The sequence below is a fragment of the Lynx canadensis genome, chromosome A2 (genome assembly GCF_007474595.2).
Source record: "Lynx canadensis isolate LIC74 chromosome A2, mLynCan4.pri.v2, whole genome shotgun sequence".
NCBI classification, from domain to species: Eukaryota; Metazoa; Chordata; class Mammalia; order Carnivora; family Felidae; genus Lynx; species Lynx canadensis.
The window spans coordinates 11,126,964-11,147,401 of record NC_044304.2 but is presented as its reverse complement, the minus strand read 5'-3'; the positions used below and the strand labels follow the sequence as shown (position 1 = coordinate 11,147,401).

At 42.5% G+C, this 20,438-nt stretch overlaps 1 protein-coding gene across 1 annotated transcript; it reads right to left on the bottom strand.

Annotated features, from left to right (window-relative positions):
* Window positions 1–2,803: 2,803 nt before the first annotated feature.
* Window positions 2,804–3,861, bottom strand: LOC115505116 (olfactory receptor 1I1). Its single transcript, XM_030302542.1, is given in 6 exon segments — window positions 2,804–2,847; window positions 2,850–3,090; window positions 3,092–3,209; window positions 3,211–3,625; window positions 3,628–3,738; window positions 3,741–3,861. Coding segments are annotated over 6 exon segments (1,050 nt in total).
* Between the last annotated feature and the right edge of the window lie 16,577 nt (window positions 3,862–20,438).

Genomic DNA, 20,438 nt, shown 5'->3' with positions numbered 1-20,438 from the left:
AGCCGAGATCAAGAGTTGGACACTTAACCAACGGAGCTACCCAGGCGCCCCAGCCACCCAGGCACCCCTGATTTTTAAGAGTTTAAAATGTTTGGAAACAAATAAAAAGAAAAACTTTTTTTTTTTAATTTTTTTTTTCAACGTTTATTTATTTTTGGGACAGAGAGAGACAGAGCATGAATGGGGGAGGGGCAGAGAGAGAGGGAGACACAGAATCGGAAACAGGCTCCAGGCTCCGAGCCATCAGCCCAGAGCCTGATGCGGGGCTCGAACTCACGGACCGCGAGATCGTGACCTGGCTGAAGTCGGACGCTTAACCGACTGCGCCACCCAGGCGCCCCAAAAGAAAAACATTTTGTGGGCTACTTTTGATAATTCTGTTGGATAATCAAAACTTTAAAGCTAGTATCCACGAAGGTAGGCTTAGTGGTAACTGTAGCATTAATGCATCCGACAATAGGTAATATTAGAAAGCTCACACTGGATGGCAGATTTTAGACAGGATTTTCTGTTTCACAACTTAGTTATTATTATTTTTCCTGCAACCTTGGAGCCCAGCCAGTTGAAAGAGAAGGTAGAAACCTCCTCCTGATTTCTTCTTTGTGGGCGACAGCTGAAATAATTTGGTAGTTGAGATAATTGGGATCCTACATTGCCAGGTAGTCAAATTAGAAGAGGCAAGTGTGTAGGAGGGTTTCTGGGGGCAGGGGGAAGAAAAGGAGTGAACCAAATGCTAGTCACTAAAACCCAAACAGCCAGATCCATTTTTGCAACATATTTGACTTTCATGAAAATATAGAAGGCACATGCTATATTTTATCACTACAATCTGGGGGAGAGAAGCACACAGAAGGTGGATGTTGGTTAGGAGTCTTTCTGAATCATTTTGATGTCAATACATTTTTTTTTAATGAAACAGTAAAAAAAAAGGCTATATTTCACGACATGTAAAATTATATGAAATTCAAGTTTCAATGTCTATAAATAAAGTTTCATGGGTTCTCATCCACTCCCATTCCTTGATGTGTTGTCGATGGTGGCTTCCATGATGGAACAGCAGAGGTGAACCACTGTGCCAGAGGCTGTAGGATCTATACAGCTGATAATTACTCTCTGGCCATTTATAGAACGTTTCCTGACCCCCAATCCATGGTATGGTTCACCAGTGGATTTATTCAGAAGCACAAGCCCTCCCTATATCCCTGCTTAATATTCTGGTCCCCTCTGCCCTGTGGACCAATCCCTGCGGTGAGTGACCACACCTCTGTGGGCTGGGGACACACCTTTCCGTGATTTCTCTGAGCAACCCAGGCTCGGTCCCACCACAGGAACTTTACACATGCCGTCCCTCCCAGAGCACGACTGCGCGGGAGATCGGGGGAACTGGGCCAGTTTACAGCCAGGATAAAGGTTTCTGAAAAACCGAACTTTAAATCCATTTTGTGAAACGGCACTATCGCCACCTGGTGGCCACGTCCTCCAGTTGTAGCTGCAATTCTTTGAAAGCGTTTGGTGGGGTCTTTGGACCTTCCTCTCCAGGGCGGTGTTTATGGAAGGGAAACATGGAAAATGTCCTTGGAAAAATGCCCCAGATATGGTTCTCTTGTATCTCTGAACTGAAGGCCTATTTGGGTCCCAAATTGCTACTTCCCTTCTTTCCACCCCGGCAACTGATTCCCGTGATCCCCAAACTTTAAGGTTCATATAAGCCCCTTGGGTTGTTAAATTATGATTCAATGGTTTGGGATGGCGTTTGCGTCTTCATTTCTAGCAAACTCCCCATGAAGCTGATGCTTCTGATTCATGGGTCTACTTGGGTATCAATTTCTATGTTTTCTATAGAAAAGGGGTCAGTAAACTCCTTTGGTAGAGGGCCAGATAGTAAACATTTTAGGCTTTGTGCAACATGAAGTCTCCTTCAAGATTATTCAGCTCTGTCCTGTAATTTGAAATCAGTCATAGATGATTAATGGGTGTGGCTGTGTTCCCATAAAACTCTATGAGCACTAAAATTAGAATTTTACATAATTTCAGTCTGTCATAGAGTAGTCTTTTAATTTTTTCCCCAACCACTTAAAAATGTAAAAACGGGGTGCCTGGGTGGCTCAGTCGGTTAAACATCTGACTTCGGCTCAGGTCATGATCTCGTGGTTCGTGAGTTCAAGCCCCACATCAGGCTCCGTGCTGACACTGCAGAGCCTGCTTGGGATCCTCTCTTTCTTCCTCTCTGCTCCTCCTCCTCCTCCTACTTCTTCTTCTTCTCCTCCTCATTCCTCCTCCTCCTCTTCTTCTTCTTCTCTCTCTCTCTTTCTCTCTCTCTCAAAAATAAATAAATAAATCTAAGAGAAAGAACTCTGTCAGATGGATGGGCCTGGAGGAGAGGTGCACATGGGAGGCCTGTTGATGACAATGATTTCCAAACTCATGGCCACAAGATGTGACCCCAAGGCACCTGTGAGACCGAGGCTGGTAGCTGCTGAAATGAATGATAAGTGAGCTAATCTCAACAGATGCTTTCAATGTCCTTCTCCGAGTCACTTGGGAAGCATGGTGATGTAACTGGCTAATATGTGTTGTCTTTATCAATATTAAAATGGTGTGGCCAATCTTTTGTTCAACTAGTGTTACCCACGTAGCAATCCCATAAGCCCAATAGCCCAGAGAGGGCCAATTTAAGACTACTTTTCTGATCTTCACGGGGAAGACAAACCATGGGGAAAACACACATCTCTCTCTTCGGGTTCCCATAACTTTCCATTCAACTTTTGTGACACATTTACCATGTTGTACCATAATGATTTATTCACACATCTCTATCCCCCACTCAACTCTGAATGCCTTGAGGGCAGGGATGGGATGTATCTCTGTGTTCTCACCACCCAACAGTGGTTCTGGAACACGGTAAATGCCAACCACCGCTCTGACCTAGCACTGACAGGAGACTGCTTTGCTGATGAACCTCCTCAGGGCTGCCTTCATGTCCTTGTTCCTTAGGCTGTATGTAAAGGGGCTCAGCATGGGGATGAGCACCCCACACATCAGGGCAGCCGCCTTGTCGTTCTGGGAGGAAGCGGCAGATGTGGGCTGCAAAGTACACGGCCCAGACGGTGCCATAGAACAGTGACACTGTGGTGAGGTGCGAGCCACAAGTGGAGAAGGCTTCCCACTTGCCCTGAGCAGAAGGGATCTTGAAGACTGCCCAGAAAATGCAGGTGGATGCAGGAGAGGGGGCTGATGCCCATGATGATGCCAAAAGCAAAAACCACCAGCTCATTGGTGTGCATGTCAGAGCAGGAGAGCTTCAGCAGGGGCATGAGATCACAGAAGAAGTGGGGGATTTCAGAGCCAGAACAGAAGGTCAGTTGAGCCATGAGGGAGGTGTGCACGAGTGACTGGAGACTGGTGATCAGCCATGGCCCCCCAACCAGCAACCCACAGACACAAGGGCTCATGATGACTGAGTAGTGTAGAGGGTGGACAATTGCCACAAAGTGGTCAATGGCCATCATGGCCAGGAGGAAGCTGTCCATGGTCCTGAACAGGTGGAAGGCATACATCTGAGCAAGGCCACCCACAAAGGAGATGGCCCGGCTCTGGGTGCAAAGGTTCACCAGCATCTTGGGACAGTGGTGGAAGAGAAGAACATATCGACAAGGGACAGGTTGGAGAGGAAGAAGTACATGGGCATGTGGAAGTGGGAGTCTGTGATGATGGCCAAGATGATGAGGAGGTTCCCACAGTGATCAGGTACATGGAGAGGAACAGCCCAAAGAGGAGCATCTGATGCTCTGGCCTTTCTGAGAGTCCCCGAAGAAGAAATTCTGAGACTGCTGTTTCATTTTTTTGGTGTTTTGGTTCCATTGACAGCCTGTGTCTACTGCAGAGGAAACAGGGGAGGAAAAAGGAGAGGAAAACAACATAAAGCTGGAAGTTGGATATGGAGCTCCAGGCCTGGAGGTTGCAGCATTCTGTGAAGATCTGTGGGTTTCTGTTTGTCCCCGATGAAACCGACCATGCCTGAGATAGTTTGCATCTCAAAAACTTAACTTGGTTGTTTAGAGACAACTCAGAAATTGCCCATAAATACCTTTGTTGTTGTTTTATTTCCTCCCAGTGGAAAAATGCTTTGCAGAAAACACAATGAAGCTGGATCAAACCTAAACCAAACCCAGCACAGAAAAAGGGAACCTGATCACTCTCTTTTCTTCCTTCTCTTCCTTTCCCTCTGTTGTTCTCTATTTTCTCTCCTGCCTTCAGTCATCCTTCCTGAACACGATGCAACGTTAGCATCCATTTCAGGTTAATGACTAAGGATATAAGGACAGATAGCACTCTTCTTCTGCTTCTAATGAATGCCACATTTATTAGGGGCATTTTATGCTCTGCTGCCACGTCATGACTACAGTAAAACCCCTCTCATCCATTGTGATGAGGACCAGTGCTAAACATCTCGTGGGAACACAAATATGCACAAACATACTTTTCGAATTTTAACTTTGGTCAAGAATGTAAATTTATTCACCGGGCTTTGATGAGGACCACAGTGCTCTCTCTGGGTACGAACGCATCGATGGTGAATCTGCCTGATCACCTTTCCTGCCTGAGTCATACCCATAGGCTTCTCGCTATGCTCTAGTTTGCTCCACTAATGTGGAACAAGATATTGGGGATCCTTGCGAAACAATCCAAGGACAGAAGCCTTGCAGGTTTTTATGATTTTACACCTCAGTTATGTTGTTATCTTGCTCACATCTCATTAGACAGCAATTGTTTTTTTAGTGATTCCTTTTTATGAAGTCTTTCTAAAGCATTCAACTTGGATTTAATCAAAAAACATTTCTCTCCCTCCCTCCTTTCCTTCCCTTCCTTCTCTTGCGATTTTATATATATATATATATATATATATATATATATATATTTGAGAGAGAGACAGAACGAGTGAGGGGCAGAGAGAGAGGGACACACAGAATCTGAAGCAGGCTTCAGGCTCTGAGCTGTCAGGACAGAGCCTGACGCGGGGCTCGAACTCACAAACTGTGAGATCATGACCTGAGCTGAAGTCGGACGCTTAACTGACTGAGCCACCCAGGCACCCCTTCCTTCAATTCTTTTATTTCTATAGCATTGAATGAAATGATACAATTGCAGCAGCAACTACAACCAGTACAGTCATATTTGGTATTACTTAAAGCAATTCAACTCAACTCAACTGATGAGAGCAGAAATGCTTTGGCAGGTTTGTGACTAACCTGGCCACGAGCATTCAGCATACTGGGACAGCACCCAGTCCATTCTCAGGGGGAGATAGAGACCATGGATGAACCCAGAAAGCTGGTTAAGTGGAGATTTGAAAGAGGAATTTCATGGTAACAAAGTATACTTGGAGCTTTAAAGCCAATGGCCTTTTGCAAGTACATTTTGACATAAGCAGTAGCCTTCCAGGACAAGAAATTTTGTATTTTCTCGTGTTCTAGACAGGCTGTCACTAGCAATTGAAACCCTCAGTGAAAGACGCATTGTTATAGTGTGTTAAACAGCTGTTTAAGAAGTTTATTCAAAACAAAACTCCCAGACACAGCCTGGATTGTTCAAAGGTGAGTTGTTTTCATAAAAATGACAAAAATGTAGGGCGCCTGGGTGGCTCAGTTGCTTAAGCGTCTGACTTTGGCTCAGGTCATGATCTCATTGCTTGTGAGTTCAAGCCCCGCGTCGGGCTCTGTGCTGACAGCTCAGAACCTGGAGCCTGCTTCGGATTCTGTGTCTCCCTCTCTCTCTGCCCCTCCCATGCTCATGTTCTGTCTCTCTCTCTCTTTCTCACAAATAAATAAATATTTGTGAATAAATGGGCAGAAGACATGAATAAACACTTTTCCAAAGAAGATATCCAGATGGCCAACAGACACACGAAAAGATGCTCAACGTCACTCCTCATCAAGGAAATACCAATCAAAACCACACTGAGATATCACCTCACACCGGTTAGAGTGGCTAAAATTAACTCAGGAAACAACAGATGCTGGCAAGGATGTGGAGAAACAGGAACCCTCTCGCACAGTTGGTGGGAACACAAACTGGTGCAGCTGCTCTGGAAAACAGTGTGGAGGTTCCTCAAAAAATTAAAAATAGATCTACCCTAAGACCCAGCAATAGCACTACTAGGAATTTACCCAAGGGATACAGGGGTGCTGATGCATAGGGGCACTTGTACCCCAGTGTTTATAGCAGCACTTTCAACAATAGCCAAGTGTTGGAAAGAGCCTAAATGTCCATCAACTGACGAATGGATAAAGAAGATGTGGTTTATATATACAATGGAATCCTCCTTGGCAATGAGAAAAAGTGAAATCTGGCCATTTGCAGCAACGTGGATGGAACTGTAGGGTATTATGCTAAGTGAAATAAGTCATACAGAGAAAGACAGATACCATATGTTTTCACTCATATGTGGATCTTGAGAAACTTAACAGAAGACCATGGGGGAGGGGAAGGGAACAAATAATTACAAACAGAGAAGGAGGGAGGCAAACCACAAGAGACTCTTAAATACAGAGAACAAACTGAGGGTTGATGGGGGACGCGGGGGAGAGGGGGAAAATGGGTGACGGGCATTGAGGCGGGCACCTGTTGGGATGAGCACAGGGTGTTGTATGGAAACATCAACCATGGGAATCTAGCCCCAAAACCGAGGACACACTTTACACACTGTATGTTAGCCAATTTGACAATAAATTATATTTAATAAATAAATAAATAAACATTAAAAAATTAAAAAAAAAGGAGCCACTGGTTCTTTATGTGTGGGTCTCTCAACACCCACCGCAGGGAGACAGTGTTGGTCATACCTGACAATGAGGCACAGGCTGAGAGCGATGGTAGGGGCCTTCCGCTTGTAATGGCTCTACTCCCATCTGGACAGATTTATTCTTATTCTCTCACCAGCCACTGCTTCTCTGAGAGTGTGCTTCGTGATGAGAGGCATTTCAGAGCTACACTGTGCTAGGGAAAACGATTCAACCACAAGCATCTAAAATTATCGTCTCCTTGCCTTCCAAGGAATATTGGTCTCCAGAAAGATTTAGGGTTAGCTGAAGTGGGATCAGGACGTATATGGGAGAACAGAGTAGGTAGATAGGTGTGTATAAGAAAGGTTACAGGTGACCCCGAGAGGTTGTGAGAATAAGAGAGAGGTGCAAGTATCTGCTATGAGGAGTAGAACCCTTGGAGGTGGAAGAGGTGTTGGAAGGGGGCTTTTAGGAAGGTTAACAGCATAATCGCCTCCTTGGCAACCTCAAGAGATCTCTGGCAAAACTACTCTTTTTTGGTGGCACCTGGGTGTCTCAATCAGGGAAGTGTCACACTGTTGATTTCAGCTCAGGTCGTGGTCTCAACGGTTGGTGAGTTCAAGCCCCACATCAGGCTCTGCACTGGCAGTGTGGAGCCCTCCCCAGCTCACGCTCTCTCTCTCTCTCTCTCTCTCTCTTTCTCAAAATAAATAGACTTAAAAATAAGAAACAAAACCCCCCTTATATTACTTTTGAAGATTTTTCAGAGTTGCATTGGAGGATGTGGGCTGTGATTATTCCTGAGAGTCCCTTCCTGGCAATATATTTGCAGCTGTCCTTGGTTGTTGGTGTGAAGTCCTTGGTTGCCCTAGAGTAGTGGTTCTCCACTTTGAGCTGTGTCAGTGTTTCGTAGAGGGCTGGAGCATCTTGGGTGGGGCTTGATAATCAGCGCCCCTAGGAAGTTCCCGGGAGCTGCGCTGCTGCTCGCCCCGGGGACCACATCTAGATGAGCACCACAGTGGAGAAAGCTGTCCCGTTTGTGCACATGTCCCTCAGCTGCAGACCCTGAACGTTTTCTTCGCATGAGCTTCCACAGAGTGTGTGCCCTCTGTGTCCTCTGTCCATTCAGAGGGTGCAGAATTGGTCTCAGACACTCCTGTCTCTCTGGGCATCCAAGAAGGAAAGGGATTCCTCTTTCCCAGCCCCAACCAGCTCAATTCCCTTCTCCATCCCTCACTGACTTACCAGGATAGTATCACCAAGGGGATGGTGTTGGCCAACCTCCTTTTACACTGACTTCCAGGGTATCCTGTGGTCAGCGTTAAGCCCTCAAGAAGGGCACAGGAGACCACTGAGGCTGTGATGGCTGGGGCGAGTCTGATGTCTGTGTGTGGGGGGGAATCATGTGTCCACCCAGGCCTGGGGCAGGTGAGCAGGGGGCCAGGGACACAACAGGATACTTACAGTTTGGGGGCCCTTGGGGGACGCTAGCCCCGTGGCTCCTTGTTAAGAGAGAAGATGCTCATTATTTTGTTTCTATTCTTGCCACTTATGGCCTGTTCTCTGGGGTAAGTGCACTTTGGGATGATGGAGAGGGCGATGAAATGGAGAAATCACCAGGCATTCACTCTCACAGGACACCCCCCTAAAATCCCCTCCTAGCCCAGACTGGGCCTCATGGCAGTTCTTAGGCAGGGTGGTTTGAAGGTCCAAGTCCTCCACGGAGTACTCAGATGTCTGACCCAATGTCTTGATTCCACGAGGAAGGGAATTTATACCGTTGGGTTCACCAAGGAAAGTAATAAATCTCAGATCAGATAAATGAATTTATCAAACACTTCCTGGTCACCTGCCATAGGTCAGGTCCTGTACTTGCCACTGGGACTTCAATCCACATCCTTGTTAAAAACACCCTCCTATCAGCCACATGAAGGGCTCAATCTTCATTAACTCTACCAAGCCCACTTTGGATGGGATTAGGAAATCTTTGATCCTTGCCACCAGCAATGTTGGTGAACCTTTGTTTTTTGGTGTTGAGTGTTTCCATCATGACCCCAATTTTTGTCCCCCCCACCCCAGGGGGGAGCCTCTCTATCTCCTGGGATCTTTTTTTTTTTTTTTAACCTTCTCGTCCATTGGCTTTCTGTTGTCTTTAAAAAATTTAACTTTTTTTTTTTTTTAAATTTTTTTTTCAACGTTTATTTATTTTTGGGACAGAGAGAGACAGAGCATGAATGGGGGAGGGGCAGAGAGAGAGGGAGACACAGAATCGGAAACAGGCTCCAGGCTCCGAGCCATCAGCCCAGAGCCCGACGCGGGGCTCGAACTCACAGACCGCGAGATCGTGACCTGGCTGAAGTCGGACGCTTAACCGACTGCGCCACCCAGGCGCCCCAAAAAATTTAACTTTTAAAGTGTGTGATACTCGGGGGGGCCAGAGTGGCTCAGTTGGTTAAGCATCTGACTTTGGCTCTGGTCATGATCTCACAGTTCATGAGTTTGAGCCCTGCCTGTGGTGAGGGGTCTGTTTGGGATTCTTGCTCTCTCTTCTCTCTCTGCCCCCACCCCCCACCGCTTGCACTTTTTCACTCTCAAAATAAATACCCTTAAAAAAATTGTGTGATACTCACTCTTGGTTAGAAAATAGTCCTACAGTGGGGCGCCTGGGTGGCTCAGTTGGTTAAGCGTCCGACTTCAGCTCAGGTCATGATCTCACGGTCCGTGAGTTTGAGCCCTGCGTCGGGCTCTGTGCTGACAGCTCAGAGCCTGGAGCCTGCTTCAGATTCTGTGTCTCCCTCTCTCTGACCCTCCCTGTTCATGCTCTGTTTCTCGCTGTCTCAAAAATAAATAAAAAGTTAAGAAAAAAAGAAAAAGAAAATAGTCCTACAGTGAAATCATGAAATGCTGTCCCCCAAACTGGATTCCCATCCCTCCAGTTCATAACAAGCCCGCCATCAATGAACGCCCCTATTAATGATTTCTTATGTAACCTGCCAGAGTATCTTCACTCCCACACTCCCACCTTCGCTACACACTTACTCTCCCCTCCTTCTGCATATAAAAGTTAGCAAACTAACTTTTGTGTTCTGAATCTTACAGTTCTTGCTTAATTGATTTTGGTGGTATTTTCATATCTGTAATTTTTTTTTACAGCTCTTTATTTCCCATCGAGTAGATAGTACCACCATCTATGTAATCAATTTTCTCTTGATGAGTGTTTCCAGTCTTTGCTAAAATGAATACTTTGTACACACATTATTTTACACTTCCAACATGTTATATTAATGGAATTGTGCAGCGTGTATGCTTTTGATAAAGTTCGGCGTTTTACACATGACATAATAGCCTTGAGATTCAACTGAGTTGTTACATGTATCAATAGGTCCTTCCTTTTTGTGACTGAGTAGTATCCATGGTATAGACGAACTGTAATGTGTTCGTCCACTCATTCACTGAAGGTTATTTCTAGTTTGGGCTGTTATAGACAAAACTGCTATGAACATTCATGTGCAGGTTTTTGTGTGGATATACATTTTCATATTTCCAAGAGTATAAGTGTATGTTTAAGTTTTATAAGAAACTGTGTTCTAATATATAGAAATATTTATATATTTATAAGAAGCTATATAAAAACTGTATACATTTTATCTATCATCTATCAATCATCTATCTATCATCTATTATTTATCTATCTATCTATCTACCTATTATCTATCTATAATCTATCTACCTATCTATCATCTATTATCTATCATCTATCTACCTATCATCTATCTATTATCTATGTATCTATGTATCTATCATCTATCTATCTATCTATCATCTATCTATGTATTATTTATCATCTATCTATCTATTATCTATCTATCTAACATCTATCATCTATCTAACATCTATCTATCTATCTATTACCTATCTATTTATTATCTATCATCTATGTATCTATCTATCTATCTATCATCTATGTATCTATCATCTATCTATCTATGTATCTATCTATCTATATCTATCTATCATCATCTATCATCTATCTATCTATCTATCTATCTATCATCTATCTATTATCTATCTATCTATCTATCAATCATCTATCTATGTATTATGTATCATCTATCTATATCTATCTATCATCTATCGTCTATCATCTATTATCTATCTATTATCTATCTATCTATCATCTATCTACATATTATCTATCATCTATCTATCTATCATCTATGTATTATCTATCATCTATCTATCTCTATCTATCTATCTATCATCTATCTATCATCTATCTATATATCTATCTATCTACCTATCATCTATCTAGCACCCCAAAGCCCCTTCATGACTGCTCCACATTCTCACTCATCTCTTCTCCCCAGAGATAACCACTTTTCTGATTTCTTTAAAAATTTTTTTTTAAAAAAATCTTTATTTATTTTTGAGAGAGAGAGAGAGAGAGAGAGAGACCGTATGTGAGCAGGGGAGGAGCAGAGAGAGACACACACACAGAATCTGAAGCAGGCTCCAGGCTCTGAGCTGTCAGTCAGCACAGAGCCCAACGCGGGGCTCGAACTCACAAACCGTGAGAGCATGACCTGAGCCAAAGTCGGACGCTCAATCGACTGAGCCCCCCAGGTGCCCCCCACTTTTCTGATTTCTAACACCTTAGATTAGTGTGCCTTGGCTTGAACATTATTTAGTCACAGTCATACATACTTTTTCTCCCATGTGGTCTCTTACTTAACATAGTACTTGTGAGAGTCATTCCAGTTTTTGTGCATAACAAGAGTTCACTGCTTTTCACTGCTCTGCAGTATGACTTGGTTATACTGGTTATTTTGGACTGGGTTTCTCTTTCTTGGAAAGGATCCTTAAACTTGATATCCAGTATTTGAGTGAGCATCATTAACAAAATACTCCAAAGGCTTGGGAATGTATGTCACAGGTGCTCAGTAAACAACCTCTGTGAGAAGTTGGCTCAGTCACTGAGCTGGAAGATGATAGAGTCTGAACTTGAGCTCAGTCTGTTGGGTATCTTTCCTTGCTGCTAGACACCCTCTCCTGTTTATGCCTGCTGGTCTCTGGGAGTGTTGGGGGGCAGAAGAGTGTAGTGGCTAAACTCAGGCAAGTCTTAGCTCTGCCTCTTGGCAGGTGTGAGATCCTTGGGAAGTAATTAAGTACAACCGAGCCTTCGTTTCCTCACCTGAGATAGGAAGATGGGACTATTATTACCTCGCAGGCAGGCTGTGAGGTTTATAAGGCCCAATGTACATAAAGGGCATAGGGCAGCTATTGCATACACTTGGCACTCAATAAAAGCGCTGATGGTCATTTCACTGTAGCTCCTTGATGGCTTCTAGAGCTCAGCAGGCTTGTGTGTGTTTCCAGCACCTGACACATTCCCCCAGAGCTCAGGTGACAGTGTTATAGTCTCAGAGTCATAGCCCTTAGTGAGATCTAGCCAAGAAGGAGTAAAGTCTAGCTGGGGGAAAGGGGAAGAGAAAGGCTATTCTGACCAGTCTGCTTGATTATGGCTTAATTATCGAGTCAATGAGGAATTGATTCACTGGAGACAGAGTAGAAAGTTTCAGACTGTGCCACTCCTTAGCTTTGGTTGTTGCTGTTGGTCACCAGGATGCCTGTAGGTAGAAGTCATGGCTGTAAAAAGGAGCATTAAGCAAGTCTGTCCCCTGCCTCTCCTGCAGGTGGCAAGCACACCTCACTGTGCAAAGCTGGCCAATAACCATGTATGTGCCTCTGACTTTGTACCTTTGTACCTCTGGGCTTCTAGAGGCTGGTGCCCTTAGTGGGGTGTGTGTGTGGGCGTTGGGCCATTTCAGCATCATGGATACAAACCTTTAAAGATTTGTTGCTGTAACCAGGCATCCCTAAGGTTTTCCACTGATGGCAGTGAGCTGAACAGGGAGAGCTCTGGCTTTGCAAGCAGACCACAGTTAGAATGTCACCCCTATTCCTTACTTGTTGCAAAAATGTAAACAAATGATGTCACCTTTTGAGTCTCAAGTTTCTTTATCTGTGAAAAGATGTTCATAATGATTTCTGTCCATCTCTCAGGACTGTTTCTATGCACCCTCCTACCTCCCAAGTCTTGATCATTTGTCCTGAATGGGTATTCAGTGCACTCTCAGTGCATCCCACCCAGCACTGCATGCTCTTTCCAGAATTTTGCATCTTTCTTGGTCAGCGCACCAACCTCTCCCTGATTCTTTCTTTCTTTCTTTCTTTCTTTCTTTCTTTCTTTCGAGAGCAAGCAGGGGAGGGGCAGAGGGAGAGGGAGAGAGGATCTCAAGCAGGCTCCATGCTCAGCACAGAGCCTGACGTGGGGCTCAATCCCGTGACCCTGGGATCATGACCTGAGCTGAAATCAATTGACCGAGTCACCCAGGGGCCCTCTGCTTGGTCATTTATAATGATGGCCTCTTTGGACAGTTTGCTCTACTGTTCCCTATGTCAGCCAAAGTCACATTAGCAAAGATGGACTACATGTCTCCAGTTTGCTACCCACCACTGCCGTCTCCCAATAGAAACAAGCATCAGAGATCTTGTCTTCATGTCTGCTTTTGGGAGAATCCAAGTTAACAAACCAAGGAATCTAGATCTCCACCATCCTAAGTATACGTACACAAACACATAAGTGCACATTCATATGCACACATAAACATGCCCCCTCCCCACACACATACATGTAAGTACACATTCACATACACACTTATTTTGGCAAATGTACCCATCCATCTATTGATGAGGTCAACAGAAATCCATCAAGTCCCCTACTCTTATGATACCGATATCATTTGGCAGATATTTCATGAACTCATGGCCTGAAGAAGAAGACAGGCTTATAAACAAAGAGTTTTAGTACAATGAGGTAAGCATTATAATTGAGTGTAAGTGCAGGGAGAAGAGATTGGGTCTGGTTACTGCTGTATTCTCGGCTCCTTGAGGAATGTCAGGGCTCACCTGGTATTTGTGGGATGAAAGAAGGAATGAACAGAGTTCTCTAAAGTGTTAGGTAATGGAGGAAGGAACAACTCATACTATCTGAAAGGGCCAGGGAATGCTTCACAAAGGTGGTGATGTGAGTTCAGGTCTTGAAGGAAAGGGAGTGTTTGTGTGTGTGTATTGTGTGGGCACACACGTACATGCATATATGATCACACACATGCATGCGAATGTGCATATATGTGTATTGTGTAGGCACATGTGTATGGACATATATGAACACATCCTGTGTAGGCACATGTGTATGTGTGTGTGTTAGCTTCCCGGAGCTGCCATAACACAGTACCGCGGACCAGATGGCTTACACAGCACATTTGTTTTCTCACAGTTCTGGAGACTAGAAGTGTGAGGTCACGGTGTCAGCAGGGCTGGTTTCTCCTGAGGCCTGTCACCTGCACTTGTAGCTGGCCATCTTCTCCCTGTGTCTTCACTTGATTCTCCCTCTGTAACTGTCCTAATCTCTTCTTATTATAAGGACACTTGTCTTATTGGATGACGGCCCATCCATATGACTTCAGTGAACCTTAATTTACCTCTTTGAAAACTTTGTCTCCAAATACGGTAACATTCTGAGGTCCTGGGGGTTAGGAATTTAACATATGAATTTGGGAAGGGCACAATTTAGCTCATAATACTATGCACATAAATGTATAAAGGTGTATGTGAATGTGTACTTATATGTGTTTGTATATGTGTGTATGTGGATTGAGTGGGCATGTCTACGTGTGCATATGAATGTATGCTTATGTGTTTGGGTATGCGTGCTTAAGTATGTATATCCTTATGTATGTATGTGTACTCAGGTGCATATGTGTGTGTGTGTGTGTGTGTGTGTGTTTGTGTATTGTGTGGGCATATGTGTATATATGAGTCTATATGTGTGTATATCAATGTGTGCATCTGTGTGTGTCTCTGTGTGTGAGAGAACATTTCAGGCGGAGGAAATAGCACATGTAAAAAATCATGCTGTATTTGGAGAATTTTGCATAGTTTGGTTTCCTTCTACTTTTGGCCCATATACGTATTTTTTTGAGCTTAGTTGGAACTGCATGGAACGTATCATTTTCCTCTGAGCTAATTCCTACCTAACATTCTGTGCTCACTCTCCTCTCTACTGTCACATAATTACCACTTCAATGGCTGCTTAATATTCCATGGAGTGCATAAGTAATGATTTACTCAACCTTTTTGTTGCTTTTTAAAATTGTAGATAAGGCTGAAATAACCACTTAAACTTATCTTCTTTTATTTTGAATTATTTCTTTGTTTTATTTTTTATTAATTTTTAAAAAAAATCTGTATTTTTGACAGAGAGAGAGAGAGAGAGGGAGAGCAAGCGGGGGAGGAAGAGAAAGAGAGAGACACAGAATCCAAAGCAGGCTCTAGGCTCTGAGCGGTCAGTACAGAGCCCGACGCGGGGCTGGAACCCATGAACCGCGAGTTCATCACCTGAGATGAAGTCAGCCGCTTAACTGAGCCACCCGGGCGCCCCTTGGATTATTTCTTTCTGATAACTTTCCCAAAGTGGAATTACTGGATGAAAAGTAGAGAACATTTTTATAGCTTTTGACAAAGCTAGTGCTTTCTCAAGATTGTAAGAATTTATTCAGCCATTCCGCCACCAGGAGTTTTACTATTAGTTCATAAAACTTTATGCTAATTTGTTAGAGTTTTAACAGGTCCCTGCGGGGCTGGTGGAGTTTGCATTGCTTTGACCGCTGTAATTTATATGGCCTCTTTTGTGGATTGTTGTGGGTGAGCTCTGCTTAAATAGCTTCCGAGGAAGTGAGGAGGGAGACCTTGGAATTCAGAGCTGGATGGTTTCAGTGGGGGTAATTTGTAGTGCTGTAAGATTCTTCCCGAGGTTAAGTTAAAATCTCCTTCCTCAACATTTTTGCCTGTGGGTCCTTGCTTTTCCTCCCAAACCTCAGAGTGGCCTCCCCTTTAAAAGTGTAATGTTTTCAAGGTTCTTTATTCTTTTTTAAGTTGCCAAATAATATTCCATCGTATGGGTCACAGTTTGCTTTTAATTAATGAAAGCAAAGAATCACGTTAAAGAAAGTTATGAATTTATAGTACAGAGGTGTTTTTGGCATTTGGTAGGGGTGTGATAAATTATTTTAATGCAGTGAATGGGTAAACATATGGAAGATAAAAATGCTCATACCTTTGACTTAACAATGCTGCTCCTAGAGAAATGTTTGTACCTGTGCACAAAGTGGCAAATTTATCGTACGTGTGTATTTTTTCACTGAGATGTAATTGACCTATAACATTTTGTAAGTTTATGATACACAATGTGTTGATTTGATGCACTTAGGTATTGCAATACGATTACCACCATAGTATTAGTTAACGCCTTTACCACATCATATAATTATAATTTCTTTTTTTTTGTTTTGTCCTGAGAACATTTAAGATCTAGCCCCTTAGCAACTTCCAAGTGTATGATATAGTATTATTGACAACAATCACCATGTTGTGCATTAAGTCTCCAGAAGTTATTTATCTCCTAGTTGCAGGTTTGTGCCCTTTGAAACATCTCTCCAGTTCCGCACGCCCAGCCCCCGGGAACCCCAACTCTACTCTGTTTCTATGAGTTCAGCTTTTGAAGATTCTTCATATAAGTGATATCATATACTATTTGTCTTTCTCCATCTGGCTTATCTCACTTAGCCAAATGCCCTCAATGTCCATCTAGGGTGTCACAAATGGCAGGATTTCCTTTCTCATGCCTGAATAATATTTTATTGCTTATCTTCTATTTATGGCGAGTGATACTGACTTTCTACTTACCATAATAAGTAACTGCTTCCTAAATAACAACTTTACTGGTATATAATTCACACACCATAAACTCGCCCTTTGAAAGTATAGGATTCAGTGGTCTTTGATACATTCAGAGTTGTGTTGCCTTTCAATTCCAGAACTCATTCATCATCCCAAAATGAAACTGCATATCCATTAAGCACTAACTCCCTATCCCCCTCCCCAGAACCTGGGAATCTGCTTTCTCTCTCAGTAGGATTTGCCCATTCTGGACATTTTGTGTAAGTGGAATCATACAATAAGTGGCTTTTCCCACTTAGCATAACACTTTCAACGTTCATTCATGCTTTTGCCTGTATCAATCCTTTGTTCCTTTTTAATGACAAATGGTATTGTATTGTGTGGAAAACTTTTGCCTTTTAAATAAAAAAAAGTAGAATTGCTTTAAAAAATTAAGGGAATAATAGATGCAGGCATCTGTAGATATAGGATGAACGTAGCATTCCAAAGGCCAGCATTTGGGCAACTGGAACATAGGAACCCCTTTTGAGCTATGCATAGTTGATGTAAATCACACAGGTGTATCTTCTGGGTGTGCAAACATTCTCTAATCCTGTGGTTTGGAGGGGAGGATCATTCATTCATTCAGTCTTCCCACCAACTCTGGCTTCACCCTATTCTCTAGAACAATTAGTGGGAAAATGTTGGGTGCGGTCAGGAAATGCTCAGTATCTGATCCTTAGTTTCTCCCCTCACAGAAAATCTGTCAAAAGAAATAGATGTGTTGCCTTTATTAAAGAGTCGTACCCACCCAGGATGGCATAGTGCAGTTGAATAATTTATCTTGACGCAATAGTGTTCTAATCCCAAGCACCAGGAGCAAAAATTTAAATTCTTCTCAAGTTAGGCATAATGTCAAAATTCAACATGATCTTACTTTTAATTTTTAAAATTTATTTTAATTTATTATTTATTATTTTATTAATCTTTATTATCTTATATTTATTTATTTATTTATTTGTATCATGCCTTTGAAATTACACTGTATTCTAATAACAGTGGATTAAAACTGAAGAAATCATTTACATAGATTAGAAATTGTTGGTCTACTTCCCCTACTTTATAATCAGTGATGATTATGTTCTTTAGCAATCAGGTTTAAGTCAGGGAAACAAAAATGACTGCAGTTATAATTTTTCTTTGTCTTCAGTAAACTCTTGGCTTTTGAATGCTTCTAGATTTATCGAAAAGTTAGGAAAATAACACAGGGAATTTATGTTCTATCCCTTTAATGTTAATATCTTACATAACCAGGGTGCATTTGTTAAAACTAACATTGATACACTACTACTGACTTTATTCAGAATTCACTAGTTTACCCACACATGTCTTTTTTCTATTCCAGGACCCAATGTAGGATACCACATTGCAGTTAGTGAACTTATGTGCTTAGTCTTCTCTGATCTATGACAATCCCTCTGTCTTGTCCTTCATGAACTTGACGGTTTTAAAGAGCATTATTGGTCAGGTATTTTGTAAGATGTCACTTAACTTAGGTTTGTTTGATGTTTTCTCATTGCTAGCATGGGATTATGGAGTCTGGGGATGAAAACACCCCATTTAAAAAAGGGGCACCCTTTTGCACTGCTGGTAGGACTGCAAACTGGTACAGCCACTTTGGAAAACAGTATGGAGGTTCCTCAAAAACATTAAAAATAGAACTACCCTGCGACCCAGCAGTTGCACTGCTAGGTATTTATCCAAGAGATTAAAAAATTGCTGATTCGAAGGGGCACATGCACCTCACTGTTTATAGGGGCGCTATGGACAATAACCAAAGTATGGAAAGAACCCAAATGTCCATTGACTGATGAACGGATAAAGAAGATGTGGTATATACACACAATGGAATAGTACTCAGCAGTCAAAAAGAATGAAATCTTGCCATTTGCAACAATGTGGATGGAACTAGAGTGTATTATGCTAGGCGAAATGAGTCAGTCAGAGAAAGACAAATATCATACGATTTCACTCATATGTGGAATTTAAGAAACACAACAGATGAACGCAAGGGAAGGGAAGCAAAAACGAAATAGAAACAGAGAGGGAGACAAACCATAAGAGACTCTTAAATGCAGAGAACAAACTGAGGGTTGCTGGAGGGGAGGTGGGTAGAGGGATGGGCTAAATGGGTGATGGGCATTGAGGACACTTGGTGGGATGAGAATTGGGTGTTATATGGAAATGATGAATCACTAAATTCCAGTCCTGAAACCAGTACTATACTACGTGTTAACTAACTTGGATTTAAATGAAAAAATAATAAATTAAAAATAAGTACAAAAAAATCTACCCCATTTATTTTTCAAAAACAAGACTTAAGATTATTTAGATTTGATCAGTTTTTCCAATATTGCCCTCTTTCTGTTCCAGGCTCTGATCCAGGTTACCACGTTGTATTTAATTGTCATGTCTCTCCACTTTCCTTTAGTTTGTGATAGTTTCTCAGTCTTTCCTTGTTTTTCAAGATATTGACTGTCTTGAGGAGACTCGTCAGGCAGCCTAGAGGATGTCAAACAATCTGGGCTTGTCTGATATTTTACCCATAATCAGATTGGAGTTATGGATTTTTGGAAAGAATACCCCAGAGGTGAAGCACCTCTTTCATTGTATCACTTCAGAGTGTACATGAAATCCACATGAACACCTCCTTCACTTGGTTAAGGTAGTTTTCTTCACTGCAAAGACCTCGAGTTTTTTTTTTTTTTAACAGTTTTATTGACATATAATTCGCATACCATACAATTTACCATTTATTTATTATTTTAATTAAAAAAATTTTAAAAATGTTTATTTATTTTTGAGAGAGAGAGATAGAGCGTGAGGGGGGAGGGGCAGAGAGAGAGAAAGAGACACAGAATCTGAAGCAACCTCCAGGCTCTGAGCTGTCAGCATACAGCCTGACGTGGGGTTCAAACCCACAAACTGCGAGATCATGACCTGAGCCAAAGTCGAACGCTCAACCGAGTGAGCCTCCTAGGAGCCCCCATTTTTTATTAAAATTTTTTTTAGGGGCGCCTGGGTGGCACAGTCGGTTAAGCGTCCGACTTCAGCCAGGTCACAATCTCGCGGTCGGTGAGTTGGAGCCCCGCGTCGGGCTCTGGGCTGATGGCTCGGAGCCTGGAGCCTGTTTCCGATTCTGTGTCTCCCTCTCTCTCTGCCCCTCCCCCGTTCATGCTCTGTCTCTCTCTGTCCCAAAAATAAATAAACGTTGAAAAAAAAATTAAAAAAAATTTTTTTAAATATTTATTCATTTTTTGAGAGAGAGACAGAGCCATGAGCTGGGGTCGAACTCATGAACCATGGGATCATGACCTGAGTCAAAGTTGGACATTTAACCAATTTGTTGTTTTTAGGTATGTTACTTTATTAACTTTTAAAAATTGTTGTAAAATATATATAACATAAAATTTGCCATTGCAACCATTTTTCAGTGTACAATTCAGTGGGATGAATTACACTCATGAAGTACAACCAACACCACCATTTTCAAAACTTTTGCTTCACCCCAGACAGAAACTCTGTAATTATCAGCCAAGAGATCCTCTTTCCCCCTTGCCTCCAGCCCCTGATAACCTCTAATATACTTTCCATCCCTATGAATTTGCCTATTTTGGGAACCACATATAAGTGGAATCATATAACATTAGTTCTTTTGTGTCTGGCTTATTTCACTCAGCATAATGTTTTTAAGGTTCATCCATGTGTGGAAACAGGGTATTTTCATAGAGAAAACTGAACATGGGAATTGATTATACAGGTAGCAGAGGACAGAAAAGGCAATGCAATACTAAAGTTAAAACAGAGAGAGATCCT